The following is a 16510-nucleotide window of genomic DNA, read 5'->3' on the forward strand; positions in this document are numbered from 1 at the left end:
GGAAATGAGAAGCAGCTCATAACTGTAATGCTTTGAGTGACAGCAGACTGGAAATGAGAAGCAGCTCATAACTAATGCTCTGAGTGACACAAACATTGTTTTCTTATATGAGTAACTGAGGTTGTATACTTGGAAGTACATCTTTATTTGAGGTTTTATTTTTTCCTCAAATTCGAAGGAATACAGTATGTTTTTGACTGACTCAGTTGCCTTGGTTTATACCCCATTCCTGTACTTAGCTTTACAGTGAAGTGGGAACACAATTAAATTAATATAAAGAATTATGGATATCAAAATGTAAGTCAGCTGTGTCTGAATCATGCTTGGAGCCACTGTATACCTTTCTCAAACTCGTACAACAAATACATTACACTCCACGCTAATAAACCACGGTTTGCAAACATTCACATTGTCACTTGTATCAGGGAAAGCCAACTGAGTGATTGGGCTGCAGATGCACAAACAGAAAGGCAGAGCGGAATGCAGCTGAAAGAGACAATCCCATTGGTTCTCTTGTATTCCAGAAGGCTAGTGGCGGTTCTTTCTGAAAGCTTTATTAAAATACTGTTGTTCAAGCACAACCAGATTGTTTAATGCCACTTTGGTAAATGTAATCCAAATGAAATGCCCTGAATATGAAGAGGACAAGATCCCAATAGCATCCCTTTTCTTCTTGTTTGTCAGATCATGTTTATCAGACCACTTAATATCACTTCAGAAAATAAAACAAGATTGTTTACATGCAATTACACTTAAAGGGCTAAAGTTGTATTCACAACAGTGATGAGCTGAAACCAGTCTACAAAGCTGTAGTTTTTAAATGTTCACATTTATACAGTAATGCAATGCAATCTGTTTACAGCTTTATGAAAGAAGTATAATGCGCTGTACATGTACATACAGCATAGTAGACTGTACTCAATTCAAATCTATTATATTAAAAGAACATTATTCTAACTAATGCCCTAATTAGCACACAGTAAATGCAGTGCACTTTTCTTCTTTGAGGTTATGTTCTTACTTTGCCAGGCTAACTCTGCCAATACTCTCATTCCCTTGGAAGTGATAATAAAAGGACTGTGCACGTTTCTCACAAGAATGAAGACAACACCATATACATAGACAATGCCAGTCTGTGTACAAATGATAGCATGCAACAAAATCACTGCGTAAATGAGTCTGATTACATTGCAGATATTCACATTGTATTCAGTATCCCATCATATGCCAGAAGCACACAACTTTCTTTCTTTCAATACATCCAAACCTATACAGATGTGGTTCTGAATTTCAGCGTTTATTTTAAACCAACACACACACACGCGCGCGCGCACAGAGAAAGGGGAATTGGGTGATTCCAGGTTTTATTTGGTTATACTCGTCACAAACAAAACAACATCTACAAATTTGAATTAAATTCCCATTGAATAAAAAAAAGAAAAGGAAACCTTAACAAACAGATAATTGGCTAAAGAGGTGAGCTTTTAAAAAGTATTTTCTTACCTCTCAACAGCAACACAGCTTTTGCTTAAGCCCCGTTATTTATTGTATACCATTTAGTTTTTCAGTCTATAACTTAGTTTTGACTGGATGTCACTGAATCAGGGGTCCCAATACCTGCTGCACGGCATAAGAAGGGGGTAGCAGGATAATTAGGAAGCAGGCTGGGAAACTAAACTAGTAGTAAAACAATAGGATCACTGTGAGACTGTTGTTAGAGGTAAAAAAAACAAGGTTTCATTTCTTGGCATGAAAAACAGAAGCCTGATTATAATGGCTACAGGACAACCAGGTTCAGAACTTATTTTCAGGTTCTGTTCAGAGGATTCAAACCAGGTAAAAACACTCAAATCAGACCAGGGACACATACTGCATTAGACAGGAGGCTGATGGGAAAAATGTAATCAACTCATTTGACAACGATTTCATTTTGTGCCACCACTGCAGTGTTTCAGTTAACCACAGCAGCTACTGCTAGCCCCCTGGACCTTCTATTCCCAGCTTCCCAGTCAGGACCCCAGCATGATAACCCTTCAGTTTCCTCCCCCTCTTGTCCATACGATCCACACACTAATGGTAATAATCCTGCACGTTTAAAACCCTTGAGGTGGCTTTGTGGCACATATTAGCAACGAGGAAGATGGATATTAAACGGACATTAAAATCAAAAAATCTTTTTCTTTTGTTTCTTTTTTTAAATAGTATTTACAAATAAGAAAAAAAAAACATCTACCTATCTCTCCTAGATGTCTATTAAGAACATATTCTTAGCTCAAGCTTTTGTTAACTACATCTTTCTGCTTCATTGGCTGTTGCCTTAGTGGTGGAATAAGACCAACACTCTTAATTTAGCTAGAAACCTGAATCTATTCATTTAGGCAGCAAAAAAACAAACAGGTAATTAAATAATATCGTACATCACCTGAATGTTGTGTGAATCAGGTAGTACTGTTTATTAACTCAGAAATGAGAGGGCTGTTTCTAGGTCTCATTCTAAGAATATCTCCCTCGCCTAATGATTTTTCATCAGCAATGTTGTTGGGTAGAATTAAATAATCTACCAGATGAGCAGCGTATTCAGTATCACTGTAAACTTAGAAATAAAGCGCAATTATTTTGATCTCCTGCTATTAAAATGAATATATCTAATGCTTGTTCCAGCAGTTTTAAAAGGCATGTTGGATTTTAGTGAAATCCCTTAGTTGCTAATAGTGAGTTTATTAGTATGCATCCTTTATTTTAGATCTTTTTTTTAAAGCAGGAATATATTTTGAAGGTTTTCATCTGGCAGCTGTTTCCAAATGTATTCCAGTGCCCCTGTAGACTGCAAAGTGATTGTGCAATTAAATAAACACAGGCTATACTACTCAAGTACCCCCAATGACAGCGCAGTAAAACAGGGTTTGAACCATGAAGATGACATCATTAAAAACTCACATCTTATAACAATCATTAAAAACTTAAATAGCTTTTTTTTTTTTAATGTAAACTTTGGCCTTAAAAAAAACATGGTTTTAATCTCTAATGTTACTGCAGATGTAGAATGGTACTGTTGCTAACTGGATTTTATAGCTCTATCCTCAACCCTCACGTAAGCTTCCATAGCGTCCCTACTTTAATAACATAAACACAAATTATATTAGACTACTTTTTATAAACACTAACATTTCAAAGTTGTTATTTTTTATACCCAATTCTAAACTGTGAAACAGTGACAAGCACAGGGCCCTACATACTGCAGGCACTCCCAAAACTACACAGACAAATAGCATGTTTAAAACTTTGGCTAGATTGGTCAAACACCCCAAAAAGGTGGACCAGTGAACCATGCAGCTCTCCTAAACAGATCTGCAGTGCCACCTAAAGGTTTTTAAACTACTGAAGGTAAAGACAGACTCTGCTGTCTGAAAAGTCACAGCAAAGCCTGACAATAGCTATAGTCAACATAACACTTATATCACATCATTGCACAGGACTTGAGACCTTTACTCTTCTCATAAATAATATGAAAACATTTCTTGAAATCAGAATAAACACATATCAAAAACAATGTAAAAGACAACTTAGCCGACAAAGAACAATGTTGTACTTGCTGTTTCCTTCTTGCTTGTTTTGTGCACTTTTCCTGCAAGTGCATCCAGGGTCACACGCAACAAAAAAATAAAAAAAAAGAAACACAGAACTAAAAACCGGTTTGAACCAGCTGAAACCGGCCCAGGCTGCGTTGTTTTGTTTGTTGTCCAGTTCCCGAGTCCTCTGCTCTTTATTTGTTAAGTTTTTCTTGTTGATCCTGATATATTCGTATGTAAACAGTCTTTTATGTAACTTCAAATGATTGCCGAAAACAAAACAACATAATGATGTACAAAAAAACCAAACAAAAAAAACTAAACCCTTGAAAATTAGAGCTCATGGAGGACCGTGGGCTCTTGGGCTGTGCTGATCCGAGTCAGGAGGAGACGGGGTGGGCCTGTACTCAGGTCTGGAGGAGCGGAGCGGAGGAACTCGGGGAGGGTTGATTTGAGATGTGCAGTGGAGACAGGATGGGCCTGTGCTCAGGTCTGGAGGAGAGGAGCGGAGGAACTCGGGGAGGGTTGGTTTGAGATGTGCAGTGGAGACAGGATGGGCCTGTGCTCAGGTCTTGAGGAGCAAAGCGGAGTGGAGGAACTCGAGGAGGGTTGATTTGAGATGTGCAGTGGAGACAGGGTGGGCCTGTGCTCAGGTCTGGAGGAGCGGAGAGGAGGAACTCGGGGCGGGTTGATTTGAGATGTGCACTGGAAACAGGATGGGCCTGTGCTCAGGTCTTGAGGAGCAGAGCAAAGTGGAGGAACTCAGGGAGGGTTGATTTGAGATGTGCAGTGGAGACAGGGTGGGCCTGTGCTCAGATCTGGAGTAGAAAAGAGGAAGAACTTGGGGAGGGTTGGTTTGAGATGTGCAGTGGAGACAGGTGGGCCTGTGCTCAGGTCTGGAGGAGCGGAGCGGAGCAACTCGGGGAGGGTTGATTTGAGATGTGTATTGGAGACAGAGTGGGCCTGTACTCAGGTCTTGAGGAGCGGAGCGGAGTGGAGGAACTCTAGGAGGGTTGACTTGAGATGTGCAGTGGAGATGGGGTGGGCCTGTGCTCAGGTCTGGAGGAGCGGAGCAGAGGAACTTAGGGAGGGTTGATTTGAGATGTGCAGTGTAGACAGGGTGGGCCTGTGCTCAGGTCTCAGGTGTACGCTTCATCATCAGTGTCTTCTATTAATACCTTGGTGTCACGCGTCTTCGACCTGGAAAAAAGGCAGGTTATAGGGTTAAGCAAATCACAGCGGTGTGTTTCTATTGGAATACACATCAGTGACATACATCCCACATTACCACGGCCCCCCGATAACACCAGAATCTACATGTAATATTCAAAATAAATTAAAGGGTACCTGTACCCAAAAATAAGCTCTCTTTGTGCTCCGCACATCCAATAAATGCTTCTTGCTGCACGAATTTGGTCAACAAGTCACGTGGTTAGCGATTTTTTCAATTTCTTTGTCCACTTTCTGGGTCAAGTAACACTTGAGGGGTGACCACATTGAACCTGAATGCTACGAAAGGAGCATGCAGGCAGAGCTTATGGGGGTGTGAATGCAAGATGAGGATAAAACCCGACGTGATGTCATCAATATTTGCCCACAAGAAATTTCACACAGCAAAGGCCAGCATCATCCTATAACATGCTGCCCCTTTATTATCTTCTTCCAGTTTGGAAAGTGTTACGCTTCAGTTTTCACTGTTTTGTCGTATGTGTGTAGTGGCTCCATGCTGTTTTGTCGTATGTGTGTAGTGGCTCCATGCTGTTTTGTCGTATGTGTGTAGTGGCTCCATTTCTGTTTTCTGTCTAGATATTATAATTAGTTCTGCTGCTATCTTACTCTGGCTGGAGTGATATTATTGCTCACTAGTATCCATTGTAATTTTTTACAGGTAACAGTGACTGTATGTTTAGGTTGAAGCTGCCTGTTTGTGTGTTCCCTCCTTTCTCTTTCTGGCCGGTACCTCTCCCTTTCTTACACTTTCAAGATAATAAACCTTATAATCTATCTAGGAAGCTTACATAGAGGCTGTAAACTCCAGGAGTTCTTATAGAATGTAAACAGCTACTACTACTACATACAGTACAGGGTGCTTTGTTCTGTGTACCTTCAAGAACATAGTCAGACTGATTTTACTTTAAATGTGCAAGGAATGGAGATCTTGTATAAAAATAAATGACACAGACAAAACTTATTGCAGCAGTGTTTCCATAAAACACATTTTCTACAAGTGCACCAAGTATTCAGTTTTCTCGGACTGGGCTGGTTGCAGACTAGTCCTCTTATCCTCATCTGAATATTCACCGCTGCCAGTCAAAGTTAAACTGGGGCAGTCGGACCTCAACGGTTCATATAAGTACCCTTCTATTTGACTTTTTTCATCCATAATAAATCAAATAAATGTCGTTACAAATAATTTTGTTAGCTGCAGCTATAGACTAGCAGTGTTTAATGCTTTAATGCTTTTATATTGGAAATTGGCACGAGCAGGAGCTTTAAATTGTGTCAAACGTTTTCAGCCACATGTTTTCTATTGAAATGATTCTATATGCACTACCACTACAGGTACCCTTTAACTTGAACTAATTCAAAGTTTCATGACATTTGGAAACACAGTTCTCCACTTATATGGCCTGTATCCCTTTCACATGGGAGGCACCATAGATTCAAACTCTCACTGTAAAGAACACCCTTTATCCAGTGTCACTAGAATTGGTTAAGAGGATTTCTAGATGTATGTTTCACTCATGGATGGACTCCTCCACTATATCCCCAGTTACAGTCCTTGATCAGTGTGTGATCAGTGCTGGCTGAAGGCATGCTGTGGCAGTGTGTGATCAGGGCTGGCTGAAGGCATGCTGTGGCAGTGTGTGATCAGGGCTGGCTGAAGGCATGCTTGCTGTGGCAGTGTGTGATCAGTGCTGGCTGAAGGCATGTTTGTTGTGGCAGTGTGTGATCAGTGCTGGCTGAAGGAATGCTTGCTGTGGCAGTGTGTGATCAGTGCTGGCTGAAGGCATGCTTGCTGTGGCAGTGTGTGATCAGTGCTGGCTGAAGGCATGCTTGCTGTGGTAGTGTGTGATCAGTGCTGGCTGAAGGCATGCATGCTGTGGGAGTGTGTGATCAGTGCTGGCTGAAGGCATGCTTGCTGTGGCAGTGTGTGATCAGTGCTGGTTGAAGGCATGCTTGCTGTGGCAGTGTGTGATCAGTGCTGGCTGAAGGCATGCTGTAGCAGTGTGTGATCAGTGCTGACTGAAGGCATGCGTGCTATGGCAGTGCATACTGTGAGGCGAGGCGCGGCCGGCGCAGGGACACGCTGTGGCTGCGTTTCCAGGACTTGCTCTTCTGCCGGTTCTTCACCCCATCCTCCTGGTCCATCATCTGCTCCAGCAGAGTCTGGTCATCGGCGTTGAGTGGAGCCACCGAGATGTCGCGGACTGCGCGGAACTCGCCACAGTTATTCAGGTGCTCGTTCTCCAGGCGGAAGAAATTCCACACGAAGCGCCTGCCGTGGAGACATTAGAGAGAGGGGTTCACAGATACACACTCAGAACAGACACCAGAGAGAGAGGTTCACAGCTAGGGTTGGTATACCGGTTGATATACTGGTTTTTCGGTTTACCGCGGTTTAGATACATTACGGTATTAATACCGTTGCTTTTATTCTAAACCACAATTAACGTAATTCGGTTATACACCGGTTAACGCATTTTTAACTGCAAAAACGCTTCTCAGTCAAGCAATGGTACTTGCAGCCATAGCAAAGTGTCTGAGGAAGATCTTTTTTTGTGAACTGATACTGTATTGTGTTAATGGTTTTGAAGGAAACCGTCAACGACAAAGAATACACGTTTCAGTTGCTGTGTTCTATTACCCAGAGCTTGCTGCTACGGCTGCTCTTGGCCGTTGTCTTTCTGACGTCACACGCAGCTTTTAGAGAAATGCCTTCTCCAAACCTTGCAGCGTAGCACACATTTGCAACGTGCTATATTTGGGTTTAGTACATTATGTTTGTTTAAATTATTTATTTATTTAATATTGCGTTGACAATGATGTTCATGGCTTCACTGTATAATGATAAAGTCTCGTTTGCTTGCGCTAACAAGGTGGCAGCAGTAGTTTGCATTATGGTTGCATTATGGTTATTTGCATTACAATTAGCAGGTCACACCAATGTCTCAAATAAAACTAGAACAGACCCACGACTGCAGCAGGAGAGCCTACTTATTATCAATATAGTTTTGTTTAAACAAGTTGTAACAGTATTCCAACTTTCTTAGGTAAGTGAAGTAATCTTTCTTTATTTATTTATTTATTTTTATTTTTTTACAAACTCCACATGCGTAATAATCACTGGAAGCTTACTTGTGCAATGTCATAAATGTAAATCCAATAACACGTTTTAGTATTAAATTATTTTTTATTTCTTTTGCTATACATATTTTATTTATCCAGTTGAAAAAATAAAGGACTCATCTCTGTTCTTAAATCATAACCTGTGGTACATGTTTGTGTTTAAAACAAAAGACTGATAATTTTTCAATTCTATTTGCCACCAGCTAACAAAGTATTTATTTATTTAATTTTATACATTAAAATGTTTTAACAAACTACAGCACCACGTAATTTTTAGCAATTAATAGAGCTTAATACTGTTGTCGTGTAACAATGACAGTGTACAACTTCAGTTTTTTTTGTTTAATTATTCTGATAGTCTTTATAAAAAAGAAACATACCAAGTTATTTGGCTTAGTAAAATACTAAATACCAAATGTTTAAATCATTTCATGAAAGAAAGTGTGTTTTGTTGGTTTTATTTTTGTGAATTACAGTAATTTAAGTGATTTACATTAGGTCTATTCTTTTGAGCCTTTATTTTATAACTTGCAAGATGTACTGTATACCGTGATATTAAGGTTACCACAGTATTTTTTTTTTATCATACCGTGAAAATTTTATACTGTCCCATTCCTATTCACAGATACACACTCAGAACACACAGAGTGCTTATTATACAGTATCATTTGATGGGGTACCACAGTTATTTTACTAATTATACTTTCCAGCAAATTGAAAATGAAAAAATATTCAAATATTCATTCCCCCCTTTACTTTAATATAACTAGGCCTGTAGTTTTTGACATTTAAAAATGGCTTATTTCACGGTCTAAAAATAGATATTTGACTATTAAACATAATATTTGAAAAGCAGAAATAAATTGCATTGTCGCATTCAAAATTGATAACTATTATGGCTCAAATGTTCCTAGATACTTAAAAGCTTACCTGTAAAACAGTAAGTGATAAATTGTAGGACATTTCATTTTTTATGTCCACCATAAAGCCATTCTATTTTCACCATCACTAAATTCTCATACAAAATAAAAACATAAGTATGTTTAAAAATAACAACAGACACATGAAATGTCCTGGACAGAGCGATCTTTAGCAGAAATATTTCCAACCTTTGATGCAGCCATTGTCTTTATCGTTGAAGACAATTTAAATACATCGTACAGCTCTATGCAGTGTGTGTTTAATCCTTTACTGTCTGCCAGGTTCCTAAATGCAGTCTAACAGGTGGTGCGTCAACAAGGCAAACATTTGCTGCATTTACACTTCATCCAGAAAAGGGAATTTTAATGGGAACTACATATTACACGGCAATGGGTAAATTTCACGGAAATACAGCCTTATATATAAATCTTCAGACAGAACTATATTTACAGTAACTGCTCTTTCCTGGTGACGTAGCCTGAAAGCGTGCTTCACACTGCAGCACAGGAAGTGGTACCAGGAAGCAACAACGTTTCATCTCTCGCATCTCTTAAAATATCAAACTGAAGTATTACAAAACAGGCAGGATACCAAGCGGGACAGCTTTGCTCCACTTTGTGCAAAAGAGGGCAATATAAAAATATATACAATATGTTCATGATTTTATTTGTGTATTTATATATAAATGGATCCTATTTGATTGAAGCTTGTGGCACTGTTGAAATGCCTATAAATCACACACTCGCTGAGTTCTCGCTGGTTATTGCCTCTCTTTGCTCTGTGTCTGACTGCTCCAGGCCCCAGACCCTCTGTCCCACAGCAGTTCTCACCGGAAGACCTCGAGTGGAGCTCCGACCGTGCAGACGGCGTCTGTGGCCCAGGGCAGGGCAGTCATGGTGGTGATGGAGATCTGAATGGTCCAGGCAAAGCGCAGAATCACATCTTCAATTATAGCACAGTAATAATAAGCCTGCAGAGGACAACCAGGATCAGTGAACAGCAGATCACAGTGAAAACCAACACAACTAGCGACTCCCAGGCTGGCACACTGACAACCGGATAACCTCTGACGAGGGGAGAAGAACAGATTAAAACAGAAAAGCGTGTAGGAGTTCCACTGTATTTATGCATTATTGTTACCGGAATACAAGATTGACTCAGCAACAGCTTAATCAGTTTAATACCCTAGTACAGTATATGTGTTTCTATAACCCCCTATTGCTTCTTTCTGCTATTTCCCCCTATGCTTCCCCTCATTACTTCAGCAAATCAAAATTTTCCGAAGCGGCCCCAGTGTGTGTAGAAGACATTTTCACTGGAACAGTTAGAATGCAGATGGTATGAAATATGTTTTGTCAGACGATCAATGGTTTTGGCACGCGAGTGGGGGAGTGTCCTGGATTAACTCACTTTCTGTGGGTACACAATCTCCTCTCGTAGGAAGGTGTTCTCCCCGGCGTTCTTGTCAAACAGCCCCCAGTCCATCTTCAGATCCCAGATGAGTGTGTAGCAGGAGCTGACCACACAGCAGACTATCCACAGGTATAAGAAGACCTGGCTGTCGCTGTGGCTCTGCTCTAGAGACGAGACACGAGACACAAGCAACTTCAGCAAACAGCCATGAGAACCTTCATTCAGCAACATTGCACTGAAATAAGAACAGATTCATGTGTATAACCTGAACTGCAGCTGCACACAAAAGAGAACTGTAATGCAGCAGTGCCTTGCTAAACTGGACCGGTCAGGAGACAGACAAGCAGCCCGAAATTAGCTTAAATTAGCTAAAAATGTAAAAAAAAAATTGAACACACATACATTTATAGAGCTCAATTTATTTTAAATGAATGAATCATTTGCTGAAATAACAGGGTGTTCTCTGAACATATTACACCATGTAAAAACTACAGGCAAAACAAAATAAGTCATTACTGTACTGTGCAAAAATGTTACAAGATTATTTTTTATTGAAGCTAGATGATTTTAGCACATTTTCTTTTTTACCGTAGCCTAGTACACAATTAACACAAAGCAGATAACAGTGCCACATTGGTACATCATGATACTACACAGTACCTTACATATCCTGCACACACTTTACATAAATAAATCAATTTAATTTACATAGAAAATGTTGGGGTTGCGTGGCTACCAGTAAAACACATTGCCTATCTGCCACTTTGTTTTCTGTATGAGTATGAGTCAGACTTTCTTTGCAAAAATCATTTAAAGACTTCAAATTCTGAATTTGAATTATTGTAGTCCACATCTTGCGTTTGGAACCAGTGGTATTTCTGAAAGTGTCTCACCCTTTTCCAGCCATTCAATCGCAGTTAATTTAATCTCTAGGGTATGAGTTTAATGCCCTGTTTTGCTCATGCTCTTCATTGCAGTGATTCAGGAGATTCTTGCATCTGTTCTTCTGTTTATTTCCATTATGTGTCAGTGTAACAGTCGTTTCCTGTTTGGATCAAGGAATTCAGTGACCTAGCATCACACTTCACTGGTTTATACTGGGGGACATACGTTGTGTCAGCATATCCGAATGTATGGCGTAATGGTGTCTGTATCAGCGAGGACAGCTGTACAGGTTTATAGGACAGCAAAAGCCTGTGCATGCAGGTAACATGGGCACAAGTAGAAGTGAATGGTGGGAGTGCAGATACAACCCACACACAGACGCTCAGGGTCCTATAACTCTATTATATACTGCCTTATTGATAATATACTATAGATATTTCTTATCACTACCCATCTTTATTTTGTCAATTTTCATTGAAAAGAGGGGAAAAGGCTGATGAAGAAAATACTGTTTAGTGGCTGAGGATAATTGAGAGTTAATAACAAGAAAATACAGTGCTTGCATAACCAAACTAAACCGTTTGGTTTGGTTGTGACGGGTACCTGCAGGACGTTAGAATGGAATCGATCTGTTACAGCGCTGACCGGAGACTAAACAACAGCAATGGATTTATGAGAGGAGGATAAATTGGTGCTGGCTGAATAACATTTGCAAATATTTTTTAATAATTCTAATAATATTTCTAATATTTTTTAATATTTTCTAATAATTCATTTCATGTTTGCTAATTTTTTTTAAATACAGAATGAAAACAGAGAATGACTCGCTGCTTTATCAATCAGCCGGACTGTATGGCCAAAATAAAAATAAAACACAAAGTATTGTGGCTATATAAGAGGTTTGAGCGTTCTATCTTAATTCTGCACACTAGAGGGCAGTGTTCACCCAATGTGACTTGTACACAGCATGGCCTTATAGTTATACTTCCGATACAGCCTTAAACAGTGATGTATTTACCAGAGTCTAAACAGAAACACATTGTCAGATCAATTTCTCTATGAAACACATATGTTACGTATATATTTCAATGCAGATAGCAAAGCCAGCCGGCACATTTGTTTTAGAGATTCAACGATGCAGCTGAGTGTATAGGGCAGCATAGACAAATATTAGTTAAAAACATCTCCAGTCAGGTACTTTGGTTCAGCTGTGTAAAATTCTGTAGTACAGAGCGGGGTTAGTGGCAGTTATCAAAAGTTCTGAATAATATTTGGTGCTGCTGCAAAACACATTTAATTACAGGACTAAACATGTCTTCCACCCATCCTCTCAATGTGAATTCTCTTCAGACTCGGCTTGTTCTGTGATTCTAGCCTTGCTTGTAGTTAATTCGGGAGAGGCAGTTGAGATGTCACAGCTATGAGGTGCTCCGCTGGGTGAGGGCCTATCCTTTATGACAGTATCAAGCGCCTATCACGCGATGCTTGTTTCTTATAGACAGTTTAACTTGCTGCTCTAGCCCTTGTAGACTATCTAATACACTGTGACAGCTGTCCTGAACACAAACATATACGAGCAAGGTTCATAGTGACAGGTCACGCAATAAAGGGGCCACTGAAATACCATTTCAAAATGGATTTATTTATTGTTTAAATGGCCATTACATAATGTCTGTCACAAGCCTGTTTCTGCTTCATAAAAATAGTGTTTGTCTGCATGTTTTCTCTTCTTAGAAACCATGTTCAGAAACAACCCTTCAGTGTTAATGCTCAATTAGCTGTGCTCTCTCAGTAAGAAAACCCGTGACATGGGCAAACAGAAACTTAAGCCTGTGCACGGGCACACTTAAACCAGGACATGTGTTTTAAGAACAAAACATAGTGGTGTGGTCACAGCTTTTGTGTAGCTTCTGTGCAGTGAAAATATTTTGTTTTGATGAACAGGCTGGCTGCAGGAGTGATGTCAGACCAGGAACTGAAACCACACAACAGCAGACTGGGGTATGAGACGCCCTCATGTGTGTATTTATTAAATAAAATAAAAGATTTAAACACAAAATTACACAAAACAAAACAAACAAAATAAACAAACAAACAGAACAAACAAGTATCGTGTTAGTTTAAACTAGCATGCGTAGCAATTGTTAACTTTTTTATAATTTATCTCCTCTCTCGCTCTCCCGGTCTCCACTCACCGAACACCAACCCTGAGTGAGCAATCCGGGACGATATTTTGGGCCATGGATTATGTGCAGTCTGTACCAGTTTTAAGGAAATGTAGTCCTGCCAGTCTGGCGCAGCACGACTTCAATTCCCAGGAGGCCACGACCGATGGGTAGCCATTTTAAATGGCATAATTGGAAAAGACGTGATTGTGTAATTGATTCAACAGCTGCCAACAATTAAACAATTGGGAGCCTTTTAAAAAGCGCAGGGTCAACCTATTGGTTGAGGACAGTTGGACAGTGAGCAGTGTGGAGCGAGCGAGCAAGCAAACAAGCAAGCAAGCAAGCAAGCAAGCATCTTCTGTGCAAGGTAGGACTTAAGAGTCCTGGTGTTTTGGAGCCGGTAAGCAGCTTAGCTGCCCGGACTGTTAGTTAGGGAAACTTACTTGTATAGTTAGTACTCCATTAAGGAGTTAGGCTTTTGTTTGTTTATTTTGGATGTTTTGTTGAAGCACTGTAAATAATGAACACACAGGTACCATCCTGTTTAAACTGCATTCCTGGAAGTTCGACTTTCATTTATGCTCGAGGACAGTGTAAAACGTCCGGGGAAAATTGACAAACACACCAAACATTTCCATTATATATATATATATATATATATATATATATATATATATATATATATATATATATATATATATATATATATATATATATATAATGTTTGTGTGTGTGTTACACTCATAGTTAGGATTCGGTAAATCACTGAAAAAAATAACCATAATAGAAGAGACATCTTCTTCGGTCTTCGGTCTGCTGGAAGATACAGCAGGAATGAATTTCAATTGTTCGATAGTTAATTTAAGATAATTTGGATGAAGTACCCAATGAAAACAAACTTTCTCTTCATACAGCAGCAGCAGCTGCTTCTGGGGCTCTGTAGAGTTTCATTTTTGTCAAGCAAAGAAGCGCTTCTTTATGTGTTTAAGGGCGTTCAGTGCAATTCTAAATACCACAGCAGCAAGCCTTGCAAAAACAAATCCAGTGATTTGTAGGTTTCTAAATCTGAATTGAATTTTATTTAAACAAGTACTCATTATGGTTTCTTCATATGTATCTAATTTGATTGAACTACTTTTAATTTTAACTGACTGATTATTTAAACAATCAAAACATTGTTTAAAATGAGACGCAGCAGCACAGTGGAGCTCTCAATTTGGTGTCTTTTGAAAAATCACCATCTTAAATAAACCTTTAAGAAGGGTTTCTTGCTGTCAAAATGGAGTCTCGGTTTTATTCCACAGACAACACTTGTTTTCTAATAAGAGGTAGTTCAATCCTTACTATGATTTATGAGAATATTAAACGTTTAAGAAGCATACTTCTTTTGCTTAAAAAATAGTGATTGGACAAACGTGCATTGACATTTCATTTTTCAGTTTAAATATTGTGTATGCAGTAGTCTTATAATATGAATAAAACAATACATTTTTAATTGTGTCATTTTTTTTCTTCTAAAACTGTATTTTCTAAATAACAAGGCAAGAACATTACGAACGTTATTTCAAACTCTCTTGAAGTGTAATGTTTGAGGTCACTATCCTCCTAAATTGCTTACCACGACCACCTTGCAAATGAGGCCACGGTCTCAATGGGTTAACTTCCTGCATCAATAAAAAATACATAAATAATGAATCAATTACGTGCATCTTACAAATATAATTTACTAATTTTAATAAAAATATTGTATTAAAAAAAAAAGTTTGTATTTCACTTGATGTCCATTTTTAATACCCCGCAATTAATTGCTGTTCACAGCATCTTCACAATCTGTTTGGGAACTGTGCACTTGCTCAAAGCACATTTTTCAGCACAACAGTTTGCTCGAAGACCAAAATAACCTTTTCTATATATAATATTTTGTAAAACAAAATGTTTGAAAAAGGTGGGGTGTAAAAGAATACAATGCTAAATGTATTCTGAGGATGCTATTTTTCATGTGTTTGGACTGGAAAACATGAACAGTACTGACCTTTAGAAATGTGTGACACATGTTCGATAAATTATCTTACCGACTACTGTCTTGTAAACAATTAGGCTTTGACAGCTGTTTCTAAAAGAACATCTAGAAACTTTATTTCAAAAGTGCAAGTCCTTTATCTTGGTTCAGATCATAACAGATCATAACAGTTGAACGAATCTTTGAATAAAGTCTTGACTTATATTTCAAAAGCACATAAAAAATGCATGGATAAGAAATAAACTAGAAACGTCTCAGGTAACATATCCTATTTCATGATACACAACTGCATAAACACACACCCCAGCAATTCAGTTCTTTCATTAACAGAATCCCAGTGTTTATTAGGCTGACAAAAACATATCTAGTTTTGCCTTTTACCAAACATTTCGGACGACTGAGGCAACCAAGCTGAAAAACATTTTAGTGAATGCTCCAAATTAGCACGCCTAGGATTTATTCATGATGGAGGATTTGGTTTGGATGAATTGTTATGGATATATGCCACCATGATTTGTTTTGAAATAGGATTCTTTGTTCTTATCGAAATACAGCCTTGCACACTAATAAACTCTGGAGCCCTGGCCTCATTGGTATTCAAGCAGTGTTTGAGAGAGATGCGATCGCCGCAGGCAGGCAATTACAACTCAATCACCTCCAGTGGTGTCTGCCTGCCCTCCTGCTACCACACACACACACACAAACGAGAGAGAGGGAGAGGGAGAGAGAGGAGAGAGAGAAAGAGGTTGAGATAGAGAGAGGTAGAGATAGAGGGAGAAAGGGGGAGAGAGGGAGGGAGAGAGAGAGAGAGGGAGAGAAAGAGAGAAAGGGGAGAGAAAGAGAGGGGATAGGGAGAAAGGGAGACAGAGAAAGGGGGAGAGGGAGAGAGAAAGGGAGAGAGTCAGGGAGAAAGAGAGAAAAGTGCAGAGCCAGTATTGCTATTCCTCCTCAAAGCGGCCCAGCTCTTTATATTACAGAGCATCCTCTGCAGATCACTCAAGTGGGTAAAATGACTGTCAAAAAAACAACAGCATACTATCGCACCAAAATGACTTTCTGTAAATTTCAATCCCTGTAGTTTTATAAACATTACAGATCAGTAGCTAAGTAGTAAATGGTAAGTAGTAAACTTGCACTTTAGCGCAGTTGTGCACTTTTATTACACACAAACAAAACAAAAACCT

At 39.2% G+C, this 16510-nt stretch overlaps 1 protein-coding gene across 1 annotated transcript in view; it reads right to left on the bottom strand.

The window, feature by feature from the left end:
- The window catches only part of xpr1a (xenotropic and polytropic retrovirus receptor 1a), a 116050-nt gene continuing 99540 nt past the window's right edge, over positions 1-16510 (bottom strand). The window contains exons 12-15 of the mRNA XM_041276997.1: positions 10251-10417; positions 9671-9810; positions 6847-7068; positions 1-4769 (exon numbers count right to left, since the gene is read on the bottom strand). Of these exons, the coding sequence (XP_041132931.1) occupies positions 4709-4769; positions 6847-7068; positions 9671-9810; positions 10251-10417 (590 nt within the window). The 3' untranslated portion in view covers positions 1-4708. The remainder of the gene's footprint in view (positions 4770-6846; positions 7069-9670; positions 9811-10250; positions 10418-16510) is intronic.

The sequence above is a fragment of the Polyodon spathula genome, chromosome 18 (assembly GCF_017654505.1).
Source record: "Polyodon spathula isolate WHYD16114869_AA chromosome 18, ASM1765450v1, whole genome shotgun sequence".
NCBI lineage: Eukaryota > Metazoa > Chordata > Actinopteri > Acipenseriformes > Polyodontidae > Polyodon > Polyodon spathula.